Source organism: Eutrigla gurnardus (genome assembly GCF_963514095.1).
Source record: "Eutrigla gurnardus genome assembly, chromosome: 4".
In the NCBI taxonomy this organism is placed as follows: domain Eukaryota; kingdom Metazoa; phylum Chordata; class Actinopteri; order Perciformes; family Triglidae; genus Eutrigla; species Eutrigla gurnardus.
In genome coordinates, this window is record NC_139918.1 from 2,838,555 (window position 1) to 2,862,778 (window position 24,224).

Here is a 24,224-nt window from a genome sequence, read left to right on the forward strand (position 1 = left end):
ATAACAACAGGTCTCTCTGTGTGTTGGGTACCAGGATGTAACGTTACTCACACTAACAACGTATAGAAACTATCTTTAAATGAACAAACATTATATGTGTAATTCATGGCACTCTCTCCCCCATTGGGGGACACAGGGCGGGACTTAGCCTGGGTATCGGAAACAGCCAGACAGCAATGCATTGGGGACCGAGCATTAATGGATTTAACTATTGATTAATCTAAATGTGAACTTCTGAGGAATAACAAGCAAAGACGTCGTGGTCTTTGTGTTGTACTTTTTCTTGTTGGAGTGTTATTCTGACAGACTTACATAGTGCTTCCTGTACGTCTCCAGAAACTGCCGATTGTTGAAACAGGAGCACTTGTGAATGAGACCTTCACATGTGCCAACCAAGTAGACGCTGGAATCCTGGTGAAACAATGAAACACTGATTATTCATGATGAAAATGATCATGTATCCAGTCAAAGTCCACTAACAAACAACTAGTTGTTTACAAAAAAGCTATGCTTTATTATAGATAATCACCTTCCACCAGTGATGCAGGCTTCGGGCTGATGGGAAATAAGTTACGAGTCAACCAAAATATTTTTAATGATATTCTGGCGGGTCAGTTAAAATAAAATGTACATATGTTAGTCGAATATCAAACTTTTAAGGCCAGGAAGTCACTCAGCTGAAAGTTATCTGTGTTCCCAACTTACTGTTGGATGGAAGTCAAAACACAGACCAGGAGTCAGTACGGACAGGACACTTTCTCTTTTTGTCCCTCCACACTTCTGAATCTTCTTCAGCTTCATCAGCTCTAGATGGACAGACAGACAGACAGACAGACAGACAGAGTCCCGTTACATTACTGGTTATTTCTGACTTTATGTATTCTCTTAGGGTCGATCACACAGAGACGCGTTGCTAGTCATGTAGTACGGTGCGCCTGCTCCTCTATTACAGTTTAGTTACGGTTTTAATCAAGAGGAACTATATATTTTTTCAGCATGTATCTTTTTATGGTCTTTTTCCCTCCTTGTCCAACAGCAGAGCAACATCAATGATGATGTCACACCCCCACTACACAGGACCATCACCTGGTTGATGATGTCACACCCCTACTACACAGGACCATCACCTGGTTGATGATGTCACACCCCCACTACACAGGACCAACATCTGGTTGACCAGAGGTGTTTTTGAAGTGGCAGATCCCTTTGCGATGCGTCTCAGTGTGAGCGGGGCCAGAGAGTCTGTGTACTATGCATGTGAACGTCTGCGTGGATCCCATGCGGATGCTGAAGTCAGTACCTATGCAGTCGAGGCCGTTGCTGCAGACCGACCACTTACTGATCCTTCCGTCTGCAGCCACAGAGAACAGATATTCTACCTTCTCCTCTTCTGTCAGGCTCAACTCCTGTTGGCTCCACCTGAGCTGCCACACTGGATCCAAGTGCTTGTTGGGACATTCACTGCACACACACACACACACACACACACACACACACACACACACACACACACATTGAAGATAATACAAGTGCTTGTGGTGCTCCTCATGTGTGTGTGTGTGTGTGTGTGTGTGTGATGTAAGCTGCTGTCCACACACACCTGCTGCTGCTGATGACACATGACTTGCTGTCTTGACTCCTCACATTGTAGATAGTGATGCTGCCGTCTTTCAGGGCCACAGCCAGCTGACTGGGGTTGTTGGTGGAGAAGTCCAGGGAGGTCACGGGGCTGTCACACTGGAAGACTCGCTCAGGCCACTGCAGAGGGGTCACATGACAACATCTAGAATGGACATATACCGCTGGCGAGAAATGGAGTGAAATTAAGGTTCAAACAAATCATACTGTGGGATTTTTGAGCGACCAGCAGCACACCAGGCCTGGTTTCTGGTTCCCAGAGCCAGATTGACCATAGCCCACAGCCAGCAGGTCCTACAGAGAAACAAGCACAAGCAGACCTCTTTAGTGAGCCAGCGTTTCTGTGAGCTGTCAACAGGTTTGGTCAAATACACTGCTCACAAAAGTTAAGGGAACACCTAAACACCACATGCTAGTTCTCAATGAATAACATATTCCAGTTTGAAATCTTTATTCATTACAAAGTGCAATGCGTTGACAACAAAACAACATAAGGATGATTAATGAAATCAAAATCCTCATCTTATGGAGGTCTCGATTCAGAATCATACCGACAATCAAAGTGGAAAATCAGATCGCAGGACAGATGGTCTCCTGAGGGATCTCCTCCCAGACCTGGACCAGAGCAGCAGTCAACTCCTGGACAGTGTGGTGCGACATGGCGTTGGTGGATGGAACGAGACATGATGTCCCAGATGTGCTCAATAGGATTCAGGTCTGGGGAACGGGCAGGCCACTCCATAACATCAATGCCTTCATCATGCAGGAACTGCTGACACACTCCAGCCACATGAGGCCTAGCATTGTCATGCATTAGAAGGAACCTAGGGCCCACTGCACCAGCATATGGTCTCACAATGGGTCTGAGGATCTCATCCCAGTACCTAATGGCAGTCAGGGTACCTCCGGCAAGCAAATGGAGGGCTGTGCGACCTTCCAAAGAAATGCCTCCCCAGACCATCACTGACCCACCGCCAAACCGGTCATGCTGGAGGATGTTGCAGCAGCAGAACGTTCTCCGCGGCGTCGCCAGACTCTGTCACGCCGGTCACATGTGCTCAGGGTGAACCTGCTCTCATCATGTAGAGCACAGGGCGCCAATGGTGAATCTGCCAATCTCTATGATCTCGAGCAAATGCCAATCGCATTGGGTTGTAAGCATAGGCGGTAACGCTTCATATTACGGTCCTTGTAATAAGCATTAGTTAATAGGTAATAAGGCCCTAATAAGTGCATACAAGATGCTTATTAACATTATTATGCGTTTATAAGACTAAATATGTATTAATAGTCTCATTATAATATAGTTAATAGCAGACTATAAGAGATTTATAATAACTTGTAAGAAACTTGTTAACTGTTTGTTGATGCTTAAGAACATTAATAAAATCCTCATGAGTATGTTATAATTGTTCATAATGACATTACGTGTCATTACGTGACATTATTATTGACTCAATTAGCCCAACCATGATGTCTTTATCATGCCTGTATTAATCTTTTTTGTTTGATTTATTAACATTAATATATACTTTATTGCTCATCTATTATAAGTTAACTATGCACTTGTTTACAGTTAACTGTGCTTTTTGCAGGTACCAGATCTAAAGTGAGAACAATGCCTTATTAAGTCTAATAAATCTTCTATTATGCATTTATTTATGGCTAATGATTTTCACAACTTCCACATCGGGAACGAACAATACATGTGGTTAAGGTTGATATGATGGAAAGATAAAATTACTTAACACAACAAATGTTTCAATGGTAAAGACCAAAAAGGTTTTATTTATTGCTGTGGCTTTCAAAGACACATTTTGTAAAAATGTTAAAAAAAATAAAATAATAATAATAATAATAAAAATAAATTACCTACAACTGGCTTTTGAAAAAAAAAGTACACTTTATAACTTTAAGTATTTGGGCATATTATGTAAAACATCAGTTAACATGGAAAAGTACAATTTTGCAAAGTGCAACATTAGTTTTTACTCCTAAAAATTTACAAAAGTTAAAATCACCTAAAACACGTGATTGAACATTTAACAAGTGCAACATAAACATCTGAGGTAGGGCGTGTAGCACGCCCTACCTCAGATTTTACATTTGCACAAGATCTTGTCCCCCTGATTGCACATCATGTCAAGATAGGATCAGACATCATTAGTGATGAATGGCGTGCTTATCGTTCCCTCCCTGAACTTGTCTACAATCACATGACTGTAAATCATGCAAGGTGGTACAGTATGTAGATCCCCAAACCGGTGTCCATACACAGCACATAGAAAGAGCGTGGCGAAGTATTAAGGAGCAGGTTTGGAGGCAAATAGGTAACCAAACTGAACACTTACTGTCTGACCATCTTTGTCTCATTGAGTGGACTGAATGGCTAGGCAGGAACCACAAAGATGGTCCTCTTGGTAGGCTACTACATGATATAGCCAAGAGGTACAGGGTAGGCTAAAATGAAGGCTAAATAGTGGGAGTGGATGACACGTCACTGTCCAGATATTGACAGTAAGGTTCCGACACTTAAAGGAAAAGTTCGGAATTTTGGACATAGGACCTCATTTCCAACTTACCCGAGTTGATATAGGTCGGTGGAGACCGTTTTCAGCACAATTGGTCCAGTCCTTATAGTTGCACAAGTCAGTGTTGCTAAGCTGGTGTTGAGCTAGCGCACGTCAACGGTAACATCCAGCCTGTCACTAAAAACATCTTTAACTGCTCCGCAGAACACCCGAGACAAATGTATTATAACGTCGGACTATCGATGTACATGTCAGTGTTGGTAGAATCATTTTAGAAATTAAACCAACCTTGCATTTTCAACGATAAAACATTTTGAGGGACTAGTTTCTCAGCAGCAGCGGAATTTTACTTTGCGTGTTAGTAGTAGTGCGTAAAAACGAAACCTAAGCGCCCTACAGTCGTGACAGCTAGTACTCCTAGCAGCGTTAAAACAATTTTTTGGATTATTCTACCAACACTGACATGTACATCGATAGTCCGACGTCATAATACATTTGTCTCGGGTGTTCTGCGGAGCAGTTAAAGCTGTTTTTAGTGACAGGCTGGATGTTACCGTTGACGTGCGCTAGCTCAACACCAGTTTAGCAACAGTGACTTGTGCAACTATAAGGACTGGACCAATTGTGCTGAAAACGGTCTCCACCGACCTATATCAACTCGGGTAAGTTGGAAATGAGGTCCTATGTCCAAAATTCCGAACTTTTCCTTTAAGAAATCAGGGAAACTGTTGCCAGTTAGAAAGGGGGACGTTTGAATTCCTTTTGATGCAAATTGCACATGTTGTGAATTCTTCATGTTCAGAGACATTTGGTTCAGAGACTTTTATTGTGAAACTACAACTCTTATTTTGGATGTACAGAGTGATCGTTTCCCTCTTTTTGTTCATTTTCTTTGATGCCGTTATTGGTGCAGAAGTCACTGACGATGTAAGTTATAATTATTGCTACTGTGAAAATAATGTGGTGATATAACCTAGTTCTCCCTCCAGACTTCTGTTTAGTGTGTTTGATGAACTCCTGCAATATCAGTGAGGAGTTGTTCCAGCAACTAGTTTGTTACAGTATTAGCTGTGTGTTGAGTGGCCAGCTTAGCTAGTTTGGCTGTCTTATTGTGGAAATGAAACATGGCTTTGTTGTCAGTTAAGAAATGTAGTGGTTCACTGTTATTGTTAGTGTTTATTACTTACATGTATGTATATACGAGTATGCATATAGTAATTAAGCGCATATGTTAGTTATCAGGAATAACTCAATTGTGTTTCTGTGTTTATTTCATTATTTCATATTATTTTGGCAGTAAAGACTGTGAACAAACTGATGACTGCGTGTTCTCTGACCGGAGCCCTGTAGTGGCTGATTTCCACACACACAAGTTTCAAGGTTCAATACCCAAAACATGTTTTAAGAGTGTTTTGTAAAATGTTTAAACGCAAAATGTTCGGTGGAATTTAAAAAAAAACTACCATGCACTTGTTCATTGACGTTTTGTATAGTATTCTAGAGTGTACTTTTTTCAAACACCTGTTTTTTAGGTGATTTTTATTTTTGTATTAAATCATAAGGAATACTTTTTTTTTTCAAAACCCAGTGTAGGTGTTATTCTTTTTTTTATTATTATTATTTTTATTTAATTTTTTTGTACATTTTTACGAAAATGTGTCTTTGAAAGCCACAGCAATAAATAAAACCTTTTTGGGCTTTACCATTGAAACATTTGTTCTGTTAAGTAATTTTATCTTTCCATCATATCAACCTTAACCACATGTATTGTTCGTTCCCGATGTGGAAGTTATGAAAATCATTAGCCATAAATAAATGCATAATAGAAGATTTATTAGACTTAATAAGGCATTGTTCTCACTTTAGATCTGGAAGCTGCAAAAAGCATAGTTAACTGATAATAAGGGCATAATAAAGTACATTTTATTTTGATAAAGCAAGAAAAGAAATATTCTTAAAGGCATAATAATGCACAATACAAGATTTATCAGCCTTAATAAGACATTGTTCTCACTTTAGATCCGGTACCTGCAAAAAGCACAGTTAACTGTAAACAAGTGCATAGTTAACTTATAATAGATGAGCAATAAAGTACATATTAATGTTAATAAATCAAACAAAAAAGATTAATACAGGCATGACAAAGACATCATGGTTGGGCTAGTTGAGTCAATATACGTGTTTGTAATGTCATTATGAACAATTATAACATACTCATGAGGATTTTATTAATGTTCTTAAGCATCAACAAACAGTTAACAAGTTTCTTATAAGTTATTATAAATCTCTTATAGTCTGCTATTAACTATATTATAATGAGACTATTAATACATATTTAGTCTTATAAACGCATAATAATGTTAATAAGCATCTTGTATGCACTTATAAAGGCCTTATTATCTATTAACTAATGCTTATTACAAGGACCGTTATATAAAGCGTTACCGATAAAAGTATTCCAAAACCCCATCAAAGAAGATGGCGTGGCAGGTGTTGAGGCGTGTTACCGTGTTCTTCTTGTTCCAGGCCATGCTGCTGACGCTGCGTCCTCTGCTCAGCTCGCAGCTGAAAGCCCAGAGACGCTCCACTGCTGGAGACGGAGAGCTCTCTGGGTCCTCCTCTCTCTGCTCCACCAGACGGTCTTGGTCTGACACAACCAGTAAAAAACAACGTTATTGTTATGGTCACACACTCTGTGTTCAACCATCTTCAGCCTCAGGAGCAGTGGGCTGCTGTAAAGCACCAGGGACAGTCACTCCATTATACTCTGCATGTATGCATCCCAGTTATGAGGTATACATCCTTTTACAGTCTACTTCATTCTAAATGTTGCTCCGCATGTGTCAACATCAACTACATTGTGTAGTTTGTGTCACAATCTTGGTTGTGTATCTCTTGTGGTGTTACCGTTTGCAAGTTCTGTTTATCTTGTTCCTTATTTTGTATAGCGTTTTTGCCCTTGTGGCCTCCCTCAGTTTTTGTTAGTTGACCTTATTTCAATAAACTTCTTTTCTTCAAACCTGCATTTGGGTCCACACCTCCATTTCAGTCTAACCAGTGACCGTGTTGTGACACAGATGTGATTCACACCGATCAGCCATAACATTATGACCACTGACAGGTGAAGTCAATCACCCGGATTATCCTGTTACCATGGCGACTGTCAGTGGGGGCTGACCTCAAAGTTGAGTGTTTCTAGCAGGAAACATGGGCGAGTGTCAGGATGTAAGCGTGTACCTTGGATGGCAGGCAGCTGTCTGTAAGCAGCCAGCTGGGCCTGGAACGTGTTTGCCAGTAAGCTCCTCTCCATCACTAGCAGGCAGTGCTGGAACTTCTCTGACAGCATCATCAGATGCAGGTCTGACTCAGCGTTTAAACTGCTCCCACACGCTTCCACTTCTTTCAGTGAGCTAGCAGCACTGACTGAAGGGAAATACAAGAACATCAGAAGTTATTGCACAACTACCCTCAAGTCCAGTTTTAAAACTGTCATTTTACTTCAGTTGTGAATCAGAAAGGATGAATAGAGATGCTTTGTAATAAGATATCTGAGCAGTGGCCCATAAATGGCGCTAGGGCTCCGCCCCTCCTCTTCTGCACCGTTAATTAATTTCATTGGATTGACAGGGATCGGATGAGATTTCAACATCCAGACTTCCACAAATGCACTCCATAACGTGTCACTCGTCTAGAGATCACATCACAACGTCCCAGCTAGTTACATTGACTATATACATTGAATTTAATACAATAATTGAAATGTAAACCCAAATCAGTAGATATCACAGGAATTTGACTTTTTGTCAACTTAGGAAATGTGAGTTTGAGGACGTTCCAGTAAACTGAGGGATGGAGTTGACCAAGAAGTTCCAGGTAAGAAAGATCAATCATATGAAACTGTTTGGCTGTGTAATACTACTTTACTTTACGAGAACTAGCAGTGAAGATTTAATTGACTTCAATTCGCTGCAAGACGTGAGGATATAATCACGAGTGTTCAAAACGTGACCTTTTGATTGGGCGAGCAACGTGAACAGGCATATTATCACAGACTGGATTCTAGATCATTCTGTCAAATATCTGAAGAGAAGACTCATGACAGACATCTAGAGTTGGAAGAAGCTCTCTGAACAACAGTAAACCAGTCAGTTCACTATTACTCTAACATGAAGAAGTATTCATTTACAATTTTTAATGCATCCAATTAATAAACTCATTAATATTAAAAACATGTTGTAGTTATTGATAAGAACCAAATGTGGGTATGAGATGTTCTATGAGTAGTAAATATACATTATATTCACTCACATTACAGCATGAAAAGTGTGTTTTAAATAAAAACAGGTTATATTTTAGAAGCAGCAGCAAACCATGCTGGATATTTGGCCTCTCCCCCTGAAACAAAGTCCCCCAGCCGCCACTGCAGCTGAGAGGTCATGTTCATTTAAACACATTTTTGAATCGTCCACCACACTTTTCTCAACATTCTTGGCTATTTGGCGGGACTAAAAGCCGTTGGTACCTGTACTGGTGGTGCTGCCCACTGACACGCTCCTCTCTGCACCTCTGCTGGCGTCCACTGTCGCCTCCAGATAGTCCGCCCTCCCTACTTCAGGGCTGCACACAGTTTCCTCCTGGCCGGGGCTCAGCACCGAGTCGTACATGTCCCAGGTGCTGGCGGTCGTGGCTGTGGGCATGGAAACATTCTTAAGACCGTCAACTTTTGAAAAGACAAACTCCCATCGGTTGATTTTGTGTATCTCTCCCCAGAATGCAGAAGGGTGAAGAGGCTGTGTCTGGGAGGGCTCTGTCTTTTTTAATATCTTTGGTCTCTGTGCAGGCACCTCTTGTCACCAATCTCACTGATGCTGGTACATGGCACCAATAATATTCTGGGGGTCAGGAGAGTCCTCCTGTTCTGGACCGTGAACATTCCATGATGGTTTGTAATGTCTCCAGTCAGGATGTTCCTATTTCTCCTCTGGAGAAGTTAAGACCTACAGAAATCTAGCTGTTATGAGCTTCTTCACCAGGATGGAGATGTGTGATGACCATGACAGGTCTTTTGTTGATGCAGCTGTTCCCTTGCTCCACCTCAGCTCCACTGACGTGGACAGGACACCGTGTGTCGAGATTCAACAGTCAGATCCTTGGTTTGACTGACGTTGAGCAGTAGGTTGTTCTCTGAGAACCACTCTGCCAGATTGTTGATTTCCTCTCAATATCAAGTCTCATTATCATGTCATCCGCCATCATTCTTTTGGCCTTGCCTTTTTTCTATGTGCCATTTCATATAGGATGCCTACCCAGGTTGTCCTTTAGAATCAACCTGTCACATAGTTCCTTATTGCATTTAAAAGTCATAATGATAACCTGTTTATGTAACGAATAATTTAAAAAAAAATACATCCACAGAGCTTTTGGTGTCGCATCACTTCTTGTGAAAAAAATGTTTCGATTTTGAATTAATCATTAAAAAAAAAAAAAAATTGGTCCGTAATGAATGTTTTGTTTCCCTCTGTGTAGATGTGGGACGTCTAGCTGCGGCTTCTAGCTGCGGCTTCTAGCTGCGGCTTGTGAGCCAATAGAATAACCACGTTTGTATCACATGGTATCTCTGTAGTCAGGGCTCAAGAGTCTTTGGGGTTGCCAGTTAGGGACGGTACGTTATTAATTTTAAGACCCACTGGAGGGATTTTCAGACCATTGATCACTTTATGCAGAACCCTGCTGGCGATATCGTTTATTTTGACATGACCCTGCAATCGACATGGCAGAAATAATATAACCCTCCGGACAATTTATCAACTCAATATGTCACTTCACAAATATTGAGCGAGGAATGGTCAGTTGTTAATATTTCACATCAATAACATTGTGTGATCAACATCTGCTCCAGTCGCAAAAACCGACTGTGTGAATGCGTATGTTAAAGTCCCAGTCGGCAACATTTTTTGATCATATTCACAGAAGCCGACACTACGCTTTGATAGAACAACATAAATCATCCGGTTTTAGAAAAAAAAAACGCGCCTCTACGTGCATGTAGAGCCTGGGGGAGTGTGAGAGTTGTAAACATTCAAAATCTGACAGAGTGCCCTCGATCCGCCGGACTTGCCGACTGGGACAGTCGTATAATATGACTGCCCTATCATAAGGGCACTACTAGACTGATTAAGTCAACTTGTTAATTGCGGTGATAGCTCAGTGGTAGAGTTACCGCCGCATGTACCGAGGCTCCCTGCAGCAGTCACAGGTTTGAATCTGCACTGCGGTCCTCTTAAAGTATCTCGTCGCTCTCTCTCGTCCCTTTAACTCTCACGCTGTCCTCCCTCAATAAAAGGTCAAAGACTTTAAACAACATGTATTCTTATAACGTGGTTTATGACAATATCAGCCTCATTCTTCCAGCTGCAATCCCGCCGGTGTAAAACTTGGGAGTAAATCAAATAAATATAAAAACATGATTCAAAGTGGTAAGTAGGCTGTACGCTGACACAGATAAGTCATGCCCTCTGATGAGAATCTGGATCTCTCATATAAAACACCGTCAGGGAAAGAAAAAGGGTTTTGCCGGTCTCTGAACACTCTAGTTCTCCTAAGAGACCTGATCCACGATCCACAGAGCTCCATGGGATCTTTTACAAATGCTGATGCTATTTTCCAAGACAGCTGATTGGTCAGTAGGCGGTGCTTTTCTCCACGTTGATCTCTTATCAGGAACATAACTGAACGGTCCCTTAGTGTGGAAAAAAAACGAACAGAAAAATGTCTGAGTTTGACGGTAAGTGGGTGGCATTTCGCTCAAGTTAAGTGACAAAAGGAGAAGCGAGACCGGAGTGAACGTTCAGCGTTTGATCGTTGGAGTCAGCTGAAGGAGTTTCAAGGACTGAAAAGCCATGCCGAGGTGGCTACTTTCCTTCTTGACGATATCATTAATGCTAGCTTGTAGCTAACACCAACACTGGCAACCCATGGAGGGTGCATGCGCTTCAAGTGGCTGGATGTGATCAATGTTGTCAGCACCTTGAATTCCTTGTGTGAATTCTAACCTGTAGGTTCTGTTGCTCTATAAAATGTGTGTACAGCAAGAACAGGAGGGGGCCAAGCACACAGCCCTGTGAGGAAGTCTGAACAACCAGTAGCAGGATGAGGTATTCAAGCTGGTTAGCACATGCAGTGGCGCCGCCAGCCGGAATCCTGTACGCACTGTGCGTACTTTTTTTGAAGGTGAAAAAAAAATTGGATGGTGCTGAACCGGGGCCGGATAGGAAGATTCAGCGGGCTAGATATTTAAATTATGCAAATCAGCGGGTGACACCAAACAACGTCTGCCCAAGCAAGTCAGAGCTTTTCTTTCTCTCACACAGTGACCTGGAGAGACGCAGCCGCATTTGAGAGGACGATCGCGCGTGTGTGCGCAATTGCGCATAGCGTGTGTTGGCCCCTCTCCACTACACTATACAGCTCGGCTCTGGTCTCGTCACCTCTCTGCTGCTGAGCACTGTGGGCCGAGCCGATGCATGTCCCTCTCCCCGGGCCGGGAGAGTTAACATACCGTACTGTGCGTGTGTGTCCAAGCGTGTGTGTGCGTGCGTGGAGTGCTCACAAGCGTGCGCTTGTGTTTAGGGCGGGGATGGAGGGCACAAAAAAATATTTGCACCGGGGCCTATCACCATGATATACGCTACTGATTTCACTGATACTGAAAACATTCGATTTTGTCTTAAAAAAGTATTTTTCCATTTGTTGTTGTATTTGCCGTTTCTGTGCGTACATTGAAATTGAATCCTGGCGGCGCCACTGAGCACATGGACCTGCATATAGCACTTTTCTAGCTGTCCATCCATCCATTTTCTACCGCTTATCCTGTATTTTTTTTTTTTTTTTTAGGGTCGCGGAGGGGCTGGCGCCAATCCTAGCAGTCATTGGGCGAAGGCAGGGTACACCCTGGACAGGCCGCCAGTCTATCACAGGGCCGACATGTAGAGACAGACAACCATTCACGCTCACATTCACACCTACGGGCAATTTAGAGTCACCAATTAACCTATCCCCATCTTGCATGTCTTTGGACTGTGGGTGGAAGCCGGAGAACCCGGAGAGAACCCACGCGTACACGGGGAGAACATGCAAACTCCACACAGAAGGAACCCGGGCATCGAACCTAGGACCCTCTTGCTGTGAGGCGAGAGTGCTACCCACTACACCACCGTGCAGCTAATTTTTCTAGCTAATTCACTGCATTCTCTCACTCTTACCCATTCACACATTCGTACACTGATTGATGGCACAGCCTTCGGGGCAATTTGGGGTTCAGACTGGAGGAGCCGGTATTGGAACGACTCCCTCTACGTCTGAGCCACAGTCGCCCCATGTTTTTGGTCGGACCAGGGATGTTATCAGGCCCAGCAGCTGTACTCCATACTGACAACTGCTGGACCTCTGGAGGCGGTGCGGACTTGATAGCTGACTCCAGTATTTATTCTTTTCTATATTTATGAGTCTTGACTTTGCAGTACTTGACTTTTATTTCTCTTGCACCAAAACACCAAGGTAGATTCCTTGTCTGATTTCATTTGTCTTTGTGTGTTCTTTCCAACAAAGCCCCTTGTGTGCCCTGTTTCCAACAACAAGACGCTGTGTTGGGTGGAAGAAGCTCTGATTAACACGTAGTACTTGACCTGCCCACCACCAGACAAGCTGTTGGAGACTATCTGGTGATCATCACGACATTCTCACTACATGATGGAGCCAAAAATAGAGCTCAAAGGAAAGTTTACATTCACCAGGTTGTCAGAAACACGACTGCAAATGAATGCTGACTGTGACCTGTGTCTGCTGGATGTTTAACTGTTGTTATAGCAACTATACAATGGGAGCACTTGTCAGTGTTGTGTTTTCAGTTGGTCTGCCCCCAAGGGGCCATAAGAAAAATCAATGCAGCTTCAGGTTTGCAACTTCCAGGGGAAAATGAAGAGTCTGACCTGTGTCTACCATGACCATGCTGCAGCTCTGGACCTGTTTGTTTTTAGCTGCTCCGTTCAGGGTCTGTACGGAGCGATCCTTGAACGCATCATTGCCCGTTCTGTTTCTGCAAACCTCTGCATACCGACTGTTTCCCTCTCTGTCAAAACAAGGTCAAGATGACACCAGCTTGTTATAACCATTGAGGAATAGACATTTTTCAATTACTGACCAAAAGAGAGTCTAAGTCCCGCCCCTTCTTGGTACCGAACACAGAGAGAGAGAGACGCCACTTCGCTCACTGTTCTCTTTTCTAACTCTCTTCTAGTATGGATTAATACAGTTTAGTACTTCAGCAGTTTGAACACTAAATCAAACATTATCTTTTAAACTGACAAACATCAGATGTGTAATTCATGCAACAATTCAAATGGGATCAAATAAATTATTTGTCTACTGTACATATTATTCCCCGAAATAAGGTCCCAGGAAGGGGCGGGATTTAGCCGCTCTTTGGTTAGAATTCACCTCAGAGTGTGAGCGGTGTGTTTTTCAGTGTGGATGATAAATATGAATTCACTCACATGATAGCTTCTGCATCATCGGCCTCCACTGACACAAAGGTGTTGGGTATGTCCAGCAGTGAAAAGCTGTCTGTCTCAGAGATGTGGACGTCTGTGACTTCTTTCAACATGTCTTCTGTCACATGTTCTTTCAAAGTGTGTCGTTTCCCCTTCACATCTGGTGGGAACAAAAGACGTGAAACTAAAACGGGTATCAAATACCCGAGACGTCACAGCAATCTGTGTGACATTCCCTCATAATCAATGTTGTGGATGTTAGATTCATTATCAATATGAATTCTTTCAGCTGGAACTAATGTATCTGTTACATAGTAGTGTTGTTGATTGAGTCAGGGCTCAAACATTTAAAACCATTTGGATTCTACATATTCTATTATAAATATACAGTACATAGTGACTACCCTGCTGGTTGAAAGTGGCTATTACAATAGAATGATGCTCTGAGCTCATTTGGAGTCACCAACATTCTTTTTTTCACCTTCTTGAGGCATTCTTTCAACATTCCAGACAAAATGTAGAGTTGGTTGTGAATGCAGGAGGCATTTCTTCTTCTTCTGCATGGAATTCTTTATTTTTTTGCATCTATTTTTTTGTAATTGATATCATTCATCATTTCAGAGATATTTGACATAATTTTTTTCCCATTCAAGCAGATTACGGAATCTTCAAAAAATCCTCAATACTCACTTTTCAAGCATTTTCAAAGCTCATCTAGTGATTCCAGATAGACAGCATTCATACTTTTTGCACAGTTGCAGTTCAAATATTGGCCAGTACATTATTTCAAAGTTTTTATATATTCTGGACATTACTCAAAGTTTTCAAAGGCAGCAATCTGCATTTGGCTTCAGCTTGACAACAGGGAGCGTTCACAACCGCAACTTCTTAGAACTTGCCTTCTCTAGTTTATAGTTACTCTTGAAATTAACTTATTGCCACCATATCAACATTAAAGATGGAGCCAAAAACAAAGAAGAACACCGTAATCTAAGCCAATGAATTTTGGAACCTGGGAAGTTGATGGGCAGGTCCCTTTTGGAAAACGTATCCTCAATCTCCTCATTCATGGACTCGAAGGTAGACTGGCTGGAGATTCTGCTGCTTCCTAATATCGACCTGGAAAAGGATGTCAGAGTCCATGTTAACAGGGTGGAAATGTGTGGCAACACACACACCTAACGGGCATCTCTCTGATCAGTAAATCACACATTGGACTATGTATAGATCAGGCCCAACCTGAGCCAATTAACCAAGGAAACACAAGCAATAAGTATGGAAGAGAGCTTTTTATACCCTCTCATCCATAAGCCAGGTTACCTCTCTCACAGCCATTGGCAGCTTATTTACAGTCTGATGTATTTCCTCCACCCACATTCCATGGAGATGTGCCTACTCTGCCTCTGATTGGCTAGATACTCGTTGCTTTCTTTGCAGAAGTTGTGACATTTATTGTACATTGTGAACAAGACTGGAGGAAGGTTGGTTGGGTTAGTGGTTTCTAATTCAAATGTGGATGTTTTCATCAAGATGGCAGCCTTGTTGTGTCGTGATCCCATATGTACTTATTATACCCTGATTATGGGAGATGATTTTTTTTTATTTATTCTTACCAAAGAATAGTCAATGTTACATTTTCTTTTGTAATATTTATCAAGAAGCAATAAGAGGAGTTAACTCATTAACAGTAAATACATTGTCTCCTGGTTTATTTTGTTACTTTTAAGTAAAACATGTTACAAATGCCACTTAGCAGGGCTCCAGAGTGCGACCATTTTGGTCGCATATGCGACCAAAATTTTTATGAGTGCGACTGAAAAAAATTGTAGGTCGCACTGGTGCACCTAACGCTGCTCGGGTGAAAAAAAAAAATCATAAGCGCAGCATCTCTTTATGTTCTCCTGACGGTATCGTGGTCTAAACCAATAAGAGACAGAGCTCGGGCGGGTCCTAGCCTCTGATTGGCTGTGGTCCTTTCCACTGCTGTAGCGCTCAGAGCAGGTACTCTGAGCGCTTCGACGCTGAGCGCTTCGATTTTCTTTGAAAGTGAAGAGAGTCAGAAAGCCTCGCCCCGAGACTAATTAAAAAGCCCAAAAATATGCCTTCAGACAGGACTGGTTGAAGCAATTTCCCTGGCTGATGTACGATAAAGAAAGGGACTCAATGCACTGCATTTATTGTCGGGAGTGCGGTCAGAATTTGGCCAGTAATAGTGCGTTTGTGGAAGAGTCAACAACATTTCGCATCGAGACGTTGAAAAAGCGCAATATGTCCAAAAAGCATACTACATGCCGTGATAAGTGTGTTAATAAAGTGGCCCCTCATCCAGCTGCATTTCAGCGTCAGGCTGTATCAATCACGTCCGCTGAGGAATCTGAAATGATTATAAAATTCAACGTCGCATACAATATTGCAAAGGAGGGGTTGCCGTTCACTAAATTTAAGTCCGAAATTATTCTGATGAAAAAAATGCCGACACTAAAGAACAAGACAGCTGCGGAGGTTGGAAACGCCACGTACACGTCATTCATGATTGACGGCGACACAGACGTCTCTACGAAGGAGTGCGTTATTGTCTACTGAAGCATTTTGCATAAAGGGAGGCCGGTCAACATGTTAATTGGACATGTCGAGGTGGAGCATGGACACGCACAGTGTTTGAAGGCCCACATTACAGCATGAGAGATCATGAATAGGAAATTGTATAGTAGCCTATTCCTAATATTATTATTAAAAATGAATAGCCTAAGTAAAAATATAATTAGGCTAGGCTAAGATCACATAAACAGTTTTCCATTTGCAATCTATAGGCTAGTGACCTGTATGATCTTTTTATTGTGCCACAAAGCAAGCATTTACTGCGCTTGGGCATCAGTGTGCAGATTGGCTGGAGAAAACGGGTGTTCTGGGTGCTGATCGTGCTGCAGTTAACCTAGGCCATAAGGGGGCGTCATTATGTAAAAGGAGAGCGATAAAAAGGTGACCTTTTGGCGTTAAAGGCGACGCGATGAAAAATGTGGGTGCACCTTAATTTTGTGCTGGTGCACCTAAGAAAAAAAGTTAGGCGCACCAGTGCAACCAATGCAAAAAGTTAGTCTGGAGCCCTGCTTAGGACTGTGAACATGTAGAGACAGACAGGTAAGCAGTCTATAACAGGGCTGACATGTAGAGACAGACAGGTAAGCAGTCTATAACAAGGCTGACATGTAGAGACAGACAGGTAAGCAGTCTATCACAGGGAGACATGTAGAGACAGACAGGTAACCAGTCTATCACAGGGAAACATGTAGAGACAGACAGGTAACCAGTCTATCACAGGGCTGACATGTAGAGACAGACAGGTAACCAGTCTATCACAGGGCTGACATGTAGAGACAGACAGGTAACCAGACTATCACAGGGCTGACATGTAGAGACAGACAGGTAAGCAGTCTATCACAGGGAGACATGTAGAGACAGACAGGTAACCAGTCTATCACAGGGCTGACATGTAGAGACAGACAGGTAACCAGTCTATCACAGGGCTGACATGTAGAGACAGACAGGTAACCACAGGGCTGACATGTAGAGACAGACAGGTAACCAGTCTATCACAGGGCTGACATGTAGAGACAGACAGGTAACCAGTCTATCACAGGGCTGACATGTAGAGACAGACAGGTAACCACAGGGCCGACATGTAGAGACATACAGGTAACCAGTCTATCACAGGGCTGACATGTAGAGACAGACAGGTAAGCAGTCTATAACAGGGCTGACATGTAGAGACAGACAGGTAAGCAGTCTATCACAGGGAGACATGTAGAGACAGACAGGTAACCACAGGGCTGACATGTAGAGACAGACAGGTAACCAGTCTATCACAGGGAAACATGTAGAGACAGACAGGTAACCAGTCTATCACAGGGAAACATGTAGAGACAGACAGGTAACCAGTCTAGCACAGGGCTGACATGTAAAGACAGACAGGTAACCAGTCTATCACAGGGCTGACATGTAGAGACAGACAGGTAACCACAGGGCTGACATGTAGAGACAGACAGGTAACCAGTCTATAACAGGGCTGACATGTAGAGACAGACAGGTAAGCAGTCTATAACAGGGCTGACATGTAGAGACAGACAGGTAACCAGTCTATCACAGGTAGACATGTAGAGACAGACAGGTAACCACAGGGCTGACATGTAGAGACAGACAGGTAACCAGTGTATCACAGGGCTGACATATTATTATTATTATCATTATCATTATAAATAATAATAATATTTTGAAATCCTTCCTTGCATGTGATGACGATGATTAATATTTTTATTGTTTATTGTTTATTGTTCTTTTGTTATTTTGACAATTGAACAGACTATTGTGTGATGACTTACACAATGAAATGATGCTGACATGCTTTGCAGAGAACAACCATTAGACTGAGAATCGACAATCAGTTTAGATCAACAAGATCTATTCACTTGGAAATTGTGCTAAATGTAGTCTACCTGTACTTAATCATTTGCAAAGATGTAATGAGATATTGAGACATGTACTAAGACAATTGCAATTTGATTAATGAATGAGAAATGCAATTCTGTTGTGGACAATTGCCAAGTGGTTTGGAGATTTGTCCATGTTGTTTTGAGAATGTAATTTCTGTTTCAAGAAATGAGCCAAACCAATGGAGAAAAACTGTAATATTGTTGTTATTATCATTATGATTACCATTACTTAAAGGGACAGTGTGGAACATTCTAAGTAATTTATTATCTAAAATCAATGTCTTCATTCATAAATAGGTCCTCATAAGTTTATAATAACCTCTGCCAATAATCTGATTTATCCTCATTCCTCCTCAGTCCTTATTTGTATTTACAATGGACGGGTAAGTCCTCAGGAGGCTTCCATGTCGTTCCACCATTTTGAAGACTATAACCACTGAGGAAGAATATAAACACCTGAACGTGATCCGTTCAGAGCCAGCGTGAATGAAAGGAGATCACTTCAGAGAGGTGCTTCTGGACGGGCAGGACCGGCTCTTCCCGGGCTGACAGCCACATTTACAGAGCTTTTCATCCGCCCGTGGTATATCCCGGACACAACCTCTTTTACAGTCAGTGTTGTAGAACAAGTATAGTGGAGCAGATAAATGCTTCAATCTTTCAATTTGTGATACAAGCGTGAAAATTGGCATGAGCAGTCTCCATGGGTCACTTGACAAGAAAATTGTCCGAGACATTTGAAATTTCAAGATGGCGGCCATTTTTCAAGATGGCCGACACCTTAGTGGAACAGTTAAGTGATATTATGGTTTATTTGGTGATACAAGCATGCAAATTGGTATGAGCAGTCTCTAAGGGTTGCTTGACAAGAAAACACTCCCAGCCACTTGAAATTTCTATTTTCAAGATGGCCGCCCCCTGGATCCTCAAAAGATCAATTTGGATGCAGTAGCCCTGTGTAGTCATGAAGAGGCAGACACACGTATCTTCCTTCATGCCCAGCATGCAGTGAAACAAGGACACAAATCCCTGATGATCGATGCCAATAACACAGACATTGTAATCATAGCCACTTCTGTTATGCCCCCTTTGATGCAACTTGGCCTTGAGAAAATGTGGGTGACTTTTGGCAAAGGAGAGAAGACAAGATGGATCCCAATACATGAGGTGGTTTCAGCCATAGGACCAGAGAAAACACGTGGTATCCTCTTCTTCCATGCCTTCAGTGGTTGTGACATTGTGTCATCCTTCTAGGGCAAATCAAAGAAGTCTGCCTGGAAAACATGGGACGTGTGTGATGAGGTCTCAAAAACATTTGCAAGACTCAGTGAATGTCCCTCTGCAGTGGAAGATAAGTGACCTGCAAGCTTTGGAGAGATTTGTTGTGCTAATGTATGACAGGTCCAGCGATGTCACAACTGTGAACAAGGCCAGGCTTGATCTCTTTGCCAGAAAGCAAAGACAATAAGACTTGATCCCACCAACTCAAGCAGCACTCAAAGAACATGCCAAACGTGCTTCTTATGAAGCTGGATACGTGTGGGGACAGGCATTGAAGCGACATCTACAAATGCCAAGCCATCCAATTGGCGGTTGGGTGGAACAGGACGAGGAGTGGAAAGTCTTCTGGACTCTGTTTGTTTAGCCTGTCTTGTCTAACTGTCTTATTGTCTTTTTGTATAAATGTATCAGACGTACTGTATGGCGCAGAAACATTTTCCGGAAGGACAAATCTCTAAATCTCTAAATCTCTATCTATAACTAAGTATTAATATCGCTTAACTGCTCCATTTAGGTGGTGGCCATCTTGAAAAATGGCCGCCATCTCGAAATTTCAAGTAGCTGTGGGTGGCTTATTGTCAAGTGACCCACAGAAACTGCTCATGCCAATTTTCATGCTTGTATCACCAAATAAACCATTATATCTAGAGATGGGCAAATGAAGCCTCGTGAAGCTTTTGAGGCTTCTTCCTGATTGTACCGAAAAAAGATTCGAAGCTTCAAAGCTTCACAGAAAGACCCTACCAGTGACATCTAGTGGTCAGCTGCAGTTATAGCAGCAATGAACCTCCAAATGATTCACACATCATTGCTTCCAGTTCCAACACAAAAGCAATAAAGTCATTATTAAGCAGTTGTGTCAAAGGTCTCTCAGAACGCTATGAAGCAGGGGGGAGCACTGGGCATCTCGCGTCTCGTTATAACGAATGAAGGCGCGCCAAAACTTCGAATCAGTCACCTCATTTCCGGTGGTTCGTTGTGACGTATGAAACGTCAAACGTCATCGGTCACGTGATCGCGGAGATTTGATACAAGCCTCGACACAGCGTTTCGAACCAGCCTGCTTCAATAGAGTGAAGCAGGCTTCCGAGTCTCGGTGTCAAACGTCCCATCTCTAATTATATCACTTAACTGCTCCACTAAGGTGTCGGCCATCTTGAAAAATGGCCGCCATCTTGAAATTTCAAATGTCTCGGACAATTTTCTGGTCAAGTGACCCATGGAGACTGCTCATGCCAATTTTCACGCTTGTATCACCAAATAAACCATTATATCACTTAACTGCTCCACTAAGGTGTCGGCCATCTTGAAAAATGGCCGCCATCTTGAAATTTCAAATGTCTCGGACAGTTTTCTTGTCAAGGGACCCATGAAGACTGCTCATGCCAATTTTCATACTTGTATCACCAAATAAACCATTATATCACTTAACTGTTCCACTAAGTTGTCGGCCATCTTGAAAAATGGCCGCCATCTTGAAATATCAAATGTCTCGGACAATTTTCTTGTCAAGGGACCCATGAAGACTGCTCATGCCAATTTTCATACTTGTATCACCAAATAAACCATTATATCACTTAACTGTTCCACTAAGTTGTCGGCCATCTTGAAAAATGGCCGCCATCTTGAATTATCAAATGTCTCGGACAATTTTCTTGTCAAGGGACCCATGAAGACTGCTCATGCCAATTTTCATACTTGTATCACCAAATAAACCATTATATCACTTAACTGTTCCACTAAGTTGTCGGCCATCTTGAAAAATGGCCGCCATCTTGAAATATCAAATGTCTCGGACAATTTTCTTGTCAAGTGACCCATGGAGACTGTTCATGCCAATTTTCATGCTTGTATCATCAACTGAAAGATTCTGACAAAAATAAGCACTTAGCCGCTCAACTATTAGCTGATGCTACAGACTATGACACAGTAATGGAATAATAATAATAAAATAAACCAACATAAATCACTATCTTGCTGGAAGAGTAATGACTTCTACATGCTCACACATGTTTGTTTGAAATATCACCCTCATCACCTGAAAGAATACTGGTGAAGTGGTGTTGGATGTCATGTTCCTTCTAGATACATAACGGCTACCGTAGAGAGCACTATCAGTCTGAATGCAAAATACAATTTCACCACAAGATGGGAGTCATTCCTACACACTGTCCCTTTAAATCTTATTATTATTAGTAGTACACAGTACACATTAAACAGATACCAGCCTCAACAAACCCATACTCACTATACACAGACTGACTATACACAGACTCATTATACCCAGACTCACTATACACAGACTTACTATTCACAGACTCACTGTACACAGACTCACTATACACAGACTCATTATACACTGACTCACTATTCACAGACTCACTATACACAAACGCACTATACACAGACTTACTATACACAGACTCACTATACACAGACTCACTATACACAGACTTACTTTACACAGACTCACTATTCACAGACTCACTATACACAGACTCACTATTCACAGACTTACTATACACAGACTCACTATACACAGACTCACTATACACAGACTCACTATACAGAGACTCACTATACACAGACTCACTATTCACAAACTCACTATACACAGACTCACTATACACAGACTCACTATACAGACTCACTATACACAGACTCACTAAACAGACTCACTATACACAGACTCACTATTCACAGACTCACTATACACAGACTCATTATACACAAACTCACTATACACAGACTCACTATTCACAGACTCACTATACACAGACTCACTGTTCACAGACTCACTATACACAGACTCACGATTCACAGACTCACTATACACAGACTCACTATACAGACTCACTATACACAGACTCACTATACAGACTCACTACACACAGACTTACTATACACAGACTCCCTATACACAGACTCATTATACACAGACTCACTATACACAGACTGACTATACACAGACTCACTATACACAGACTCACTATACACAGACTCACTACACAGACTCACTATACACAGACTCACTATACACCGACTTACTATCACAGACTCACTATACACAGACTCAACACAGACTGACTATACACAGACTCACTATACATCGACTCAACACAGACTCACTATACACAGACTGACTATACACAGACTCACTATACAGACTCACTATTCACAGACTCACTATTCACAAACTCACTATACACAGACTCACTATTCACAGACTCACTATACACAGACTCACTATACACAGACTCACTGTTCACAGACTCACTATACACAGACTCACGATTCACAGACTCACTATACACAGACTCACTATACACAGACCCACTATACAGACTCACTATACACAGACTCACTATACACAGACTCACTATACAGACTCACTACACACAGACTTACTATACACAGACTCCCTACACAGACTCACTACACACAGACTGACTATACACAGACTCACTATACACAGACCCACTATACACAGACTCACTATACACAGACTCACTACACAGACTCACTATACAGACTCACTATACACAGACTCACTATACACAGACTTACTATACACAGACCCACTATACACAGACTCAACACAGACTGACTATTCACAGACTGACTATACACTGACTCACTATACACAGACTCACTATACACAGACTGACTATACACAGACTCACTATACACAGACATACTATACACAGACTCACTATACACAGACTCACTATACACAGACTCAACACAGACTCACTATACACAGACTGACTATACACAGACTGACTATACCCGGACTCACTATACACAAACTTATGCATCTGCCCCCTCTCATACCCTAGTCTGTACATCTTGTTTGATTTGTTGTATATTTAGGGCCCGAGTGCCGACAACGTCGGGCTGCGAAGCCCTATTGTTATTCAAATGTTTATTATTCTTTCACGCCTTTGACCTGCGTTTTGGGGGTATGAGCATGAAAAAAAAACTAACCAAAATTGGAGTGTCTATAGGGTCTGGTGAAAAATTGAAGAATTTGGCATCTTCGCATTTGCTCATGAAAAATTTGCTCGCTAGCGCCACCTAGAGTGGAGAATCGCCAGCCCCGCCGCACCGTAATTCCGATTGACATGAAATTTTGCAAACATGTGCAGACAAGTCTCCTCTACAAACAATCCTCTTGGAGTACCAAAGTCCGCCTACCGACGAAATTTGGTAGGCATACTCTTTAGACCTAGTTGGGGCTATGGTATGAAAAGGTTTTGAAAATATGCATTTAATCGGGAGATATCGGCCAATGAACATTAGAGGGTTGGGCTACCAAAATGCAATTAGCATAACTCTATAACCTTTGCCCCAAAAATTACGAAACTCGAAACCTATGTTGCCATAGCTACATAGAACATGCCTGTCAAGTTTCATCAAAATCGAGTAATGTTTGCCACTGCCAAAAAATCCCAAATATTAGCATTTTTGTCCGTTTTTGGCTGTTTTTGGCCATTCACAGGGGTCGTACAAAATCAAAAACTGACTATAGCGTTGATCCGATCGATACCAAAATTGGATATGTGGTTGGAAAGGCCTTAAGGACAAAAAGTTAGTCAAAGATGTCCAGAATATTTAGGGGCGTGGCCACGGCGGCGCCTTGACTGCGCTACTATTTTCAACCTTCGCCATTGACATTAAAGCTGTTATAACTTCACCGTTTCTACTCCGATCTGCTCCAAAATATTCATGCTTGTTAA

At 42.1% G+C, this 24,224-nt stretch overlaps 1 protein-coding gene across 2 annotated transcripts in view; it reads right to left on the reverse strand.

Moving 5' to 3' along the window:
• dnai4 (dynein axonemal intermediate chain 4) overlaps nt 1–24,224 on the reverse strand; it is a 36,204-nt gene that overhangs the window by 7,848 nt on the left and 4,132 nt on the right. Inside the window, exons 4-14 of one of the 2 annotated variants that reach the window (XM_084008433.1) lie at nt 14,730–14,836; nt 13,721–13,877; nt 13,157–13,296; nt 8,692–8,856; nt 7,407–7,592; nt 6,677–6,816; nt 1,846–1,932; nt 1,601–1,758; nt 1,301–1,461; nt 706–806; nt 313–411 (exon numbers count right to left, since the gene is read on the reverse strand). In XM_084008433.1, the coding sequence (XP_083864559.1) occupies nt 313–411; nt 706–806; nt 1,301–1,461; nt 1,601–1,758; nt 1,846–1,932; nt 6,677–6,816; nt 7,407–7,592; nt 8,692–8,856; nt 13,157–13,296; nt 13,721–13,877; nt 14,730–14,836 (1,501 nt within the window). The remainder of the gene's footprint in view (nt 1–312; nt 412–705; nt 807–1,300; nt 1,462–1,600; nt 1,759–1,845; nt 1,933–6,676; nt 6,817–7,406; nt 7,593–8,691; nt 8,857–13,156; nt 13,297–13,720; nt 13,878–14,729; nt 14,837–24,224) is intronic. The other variant, XM_084008434.1, reaches the window with a different exon arrangement.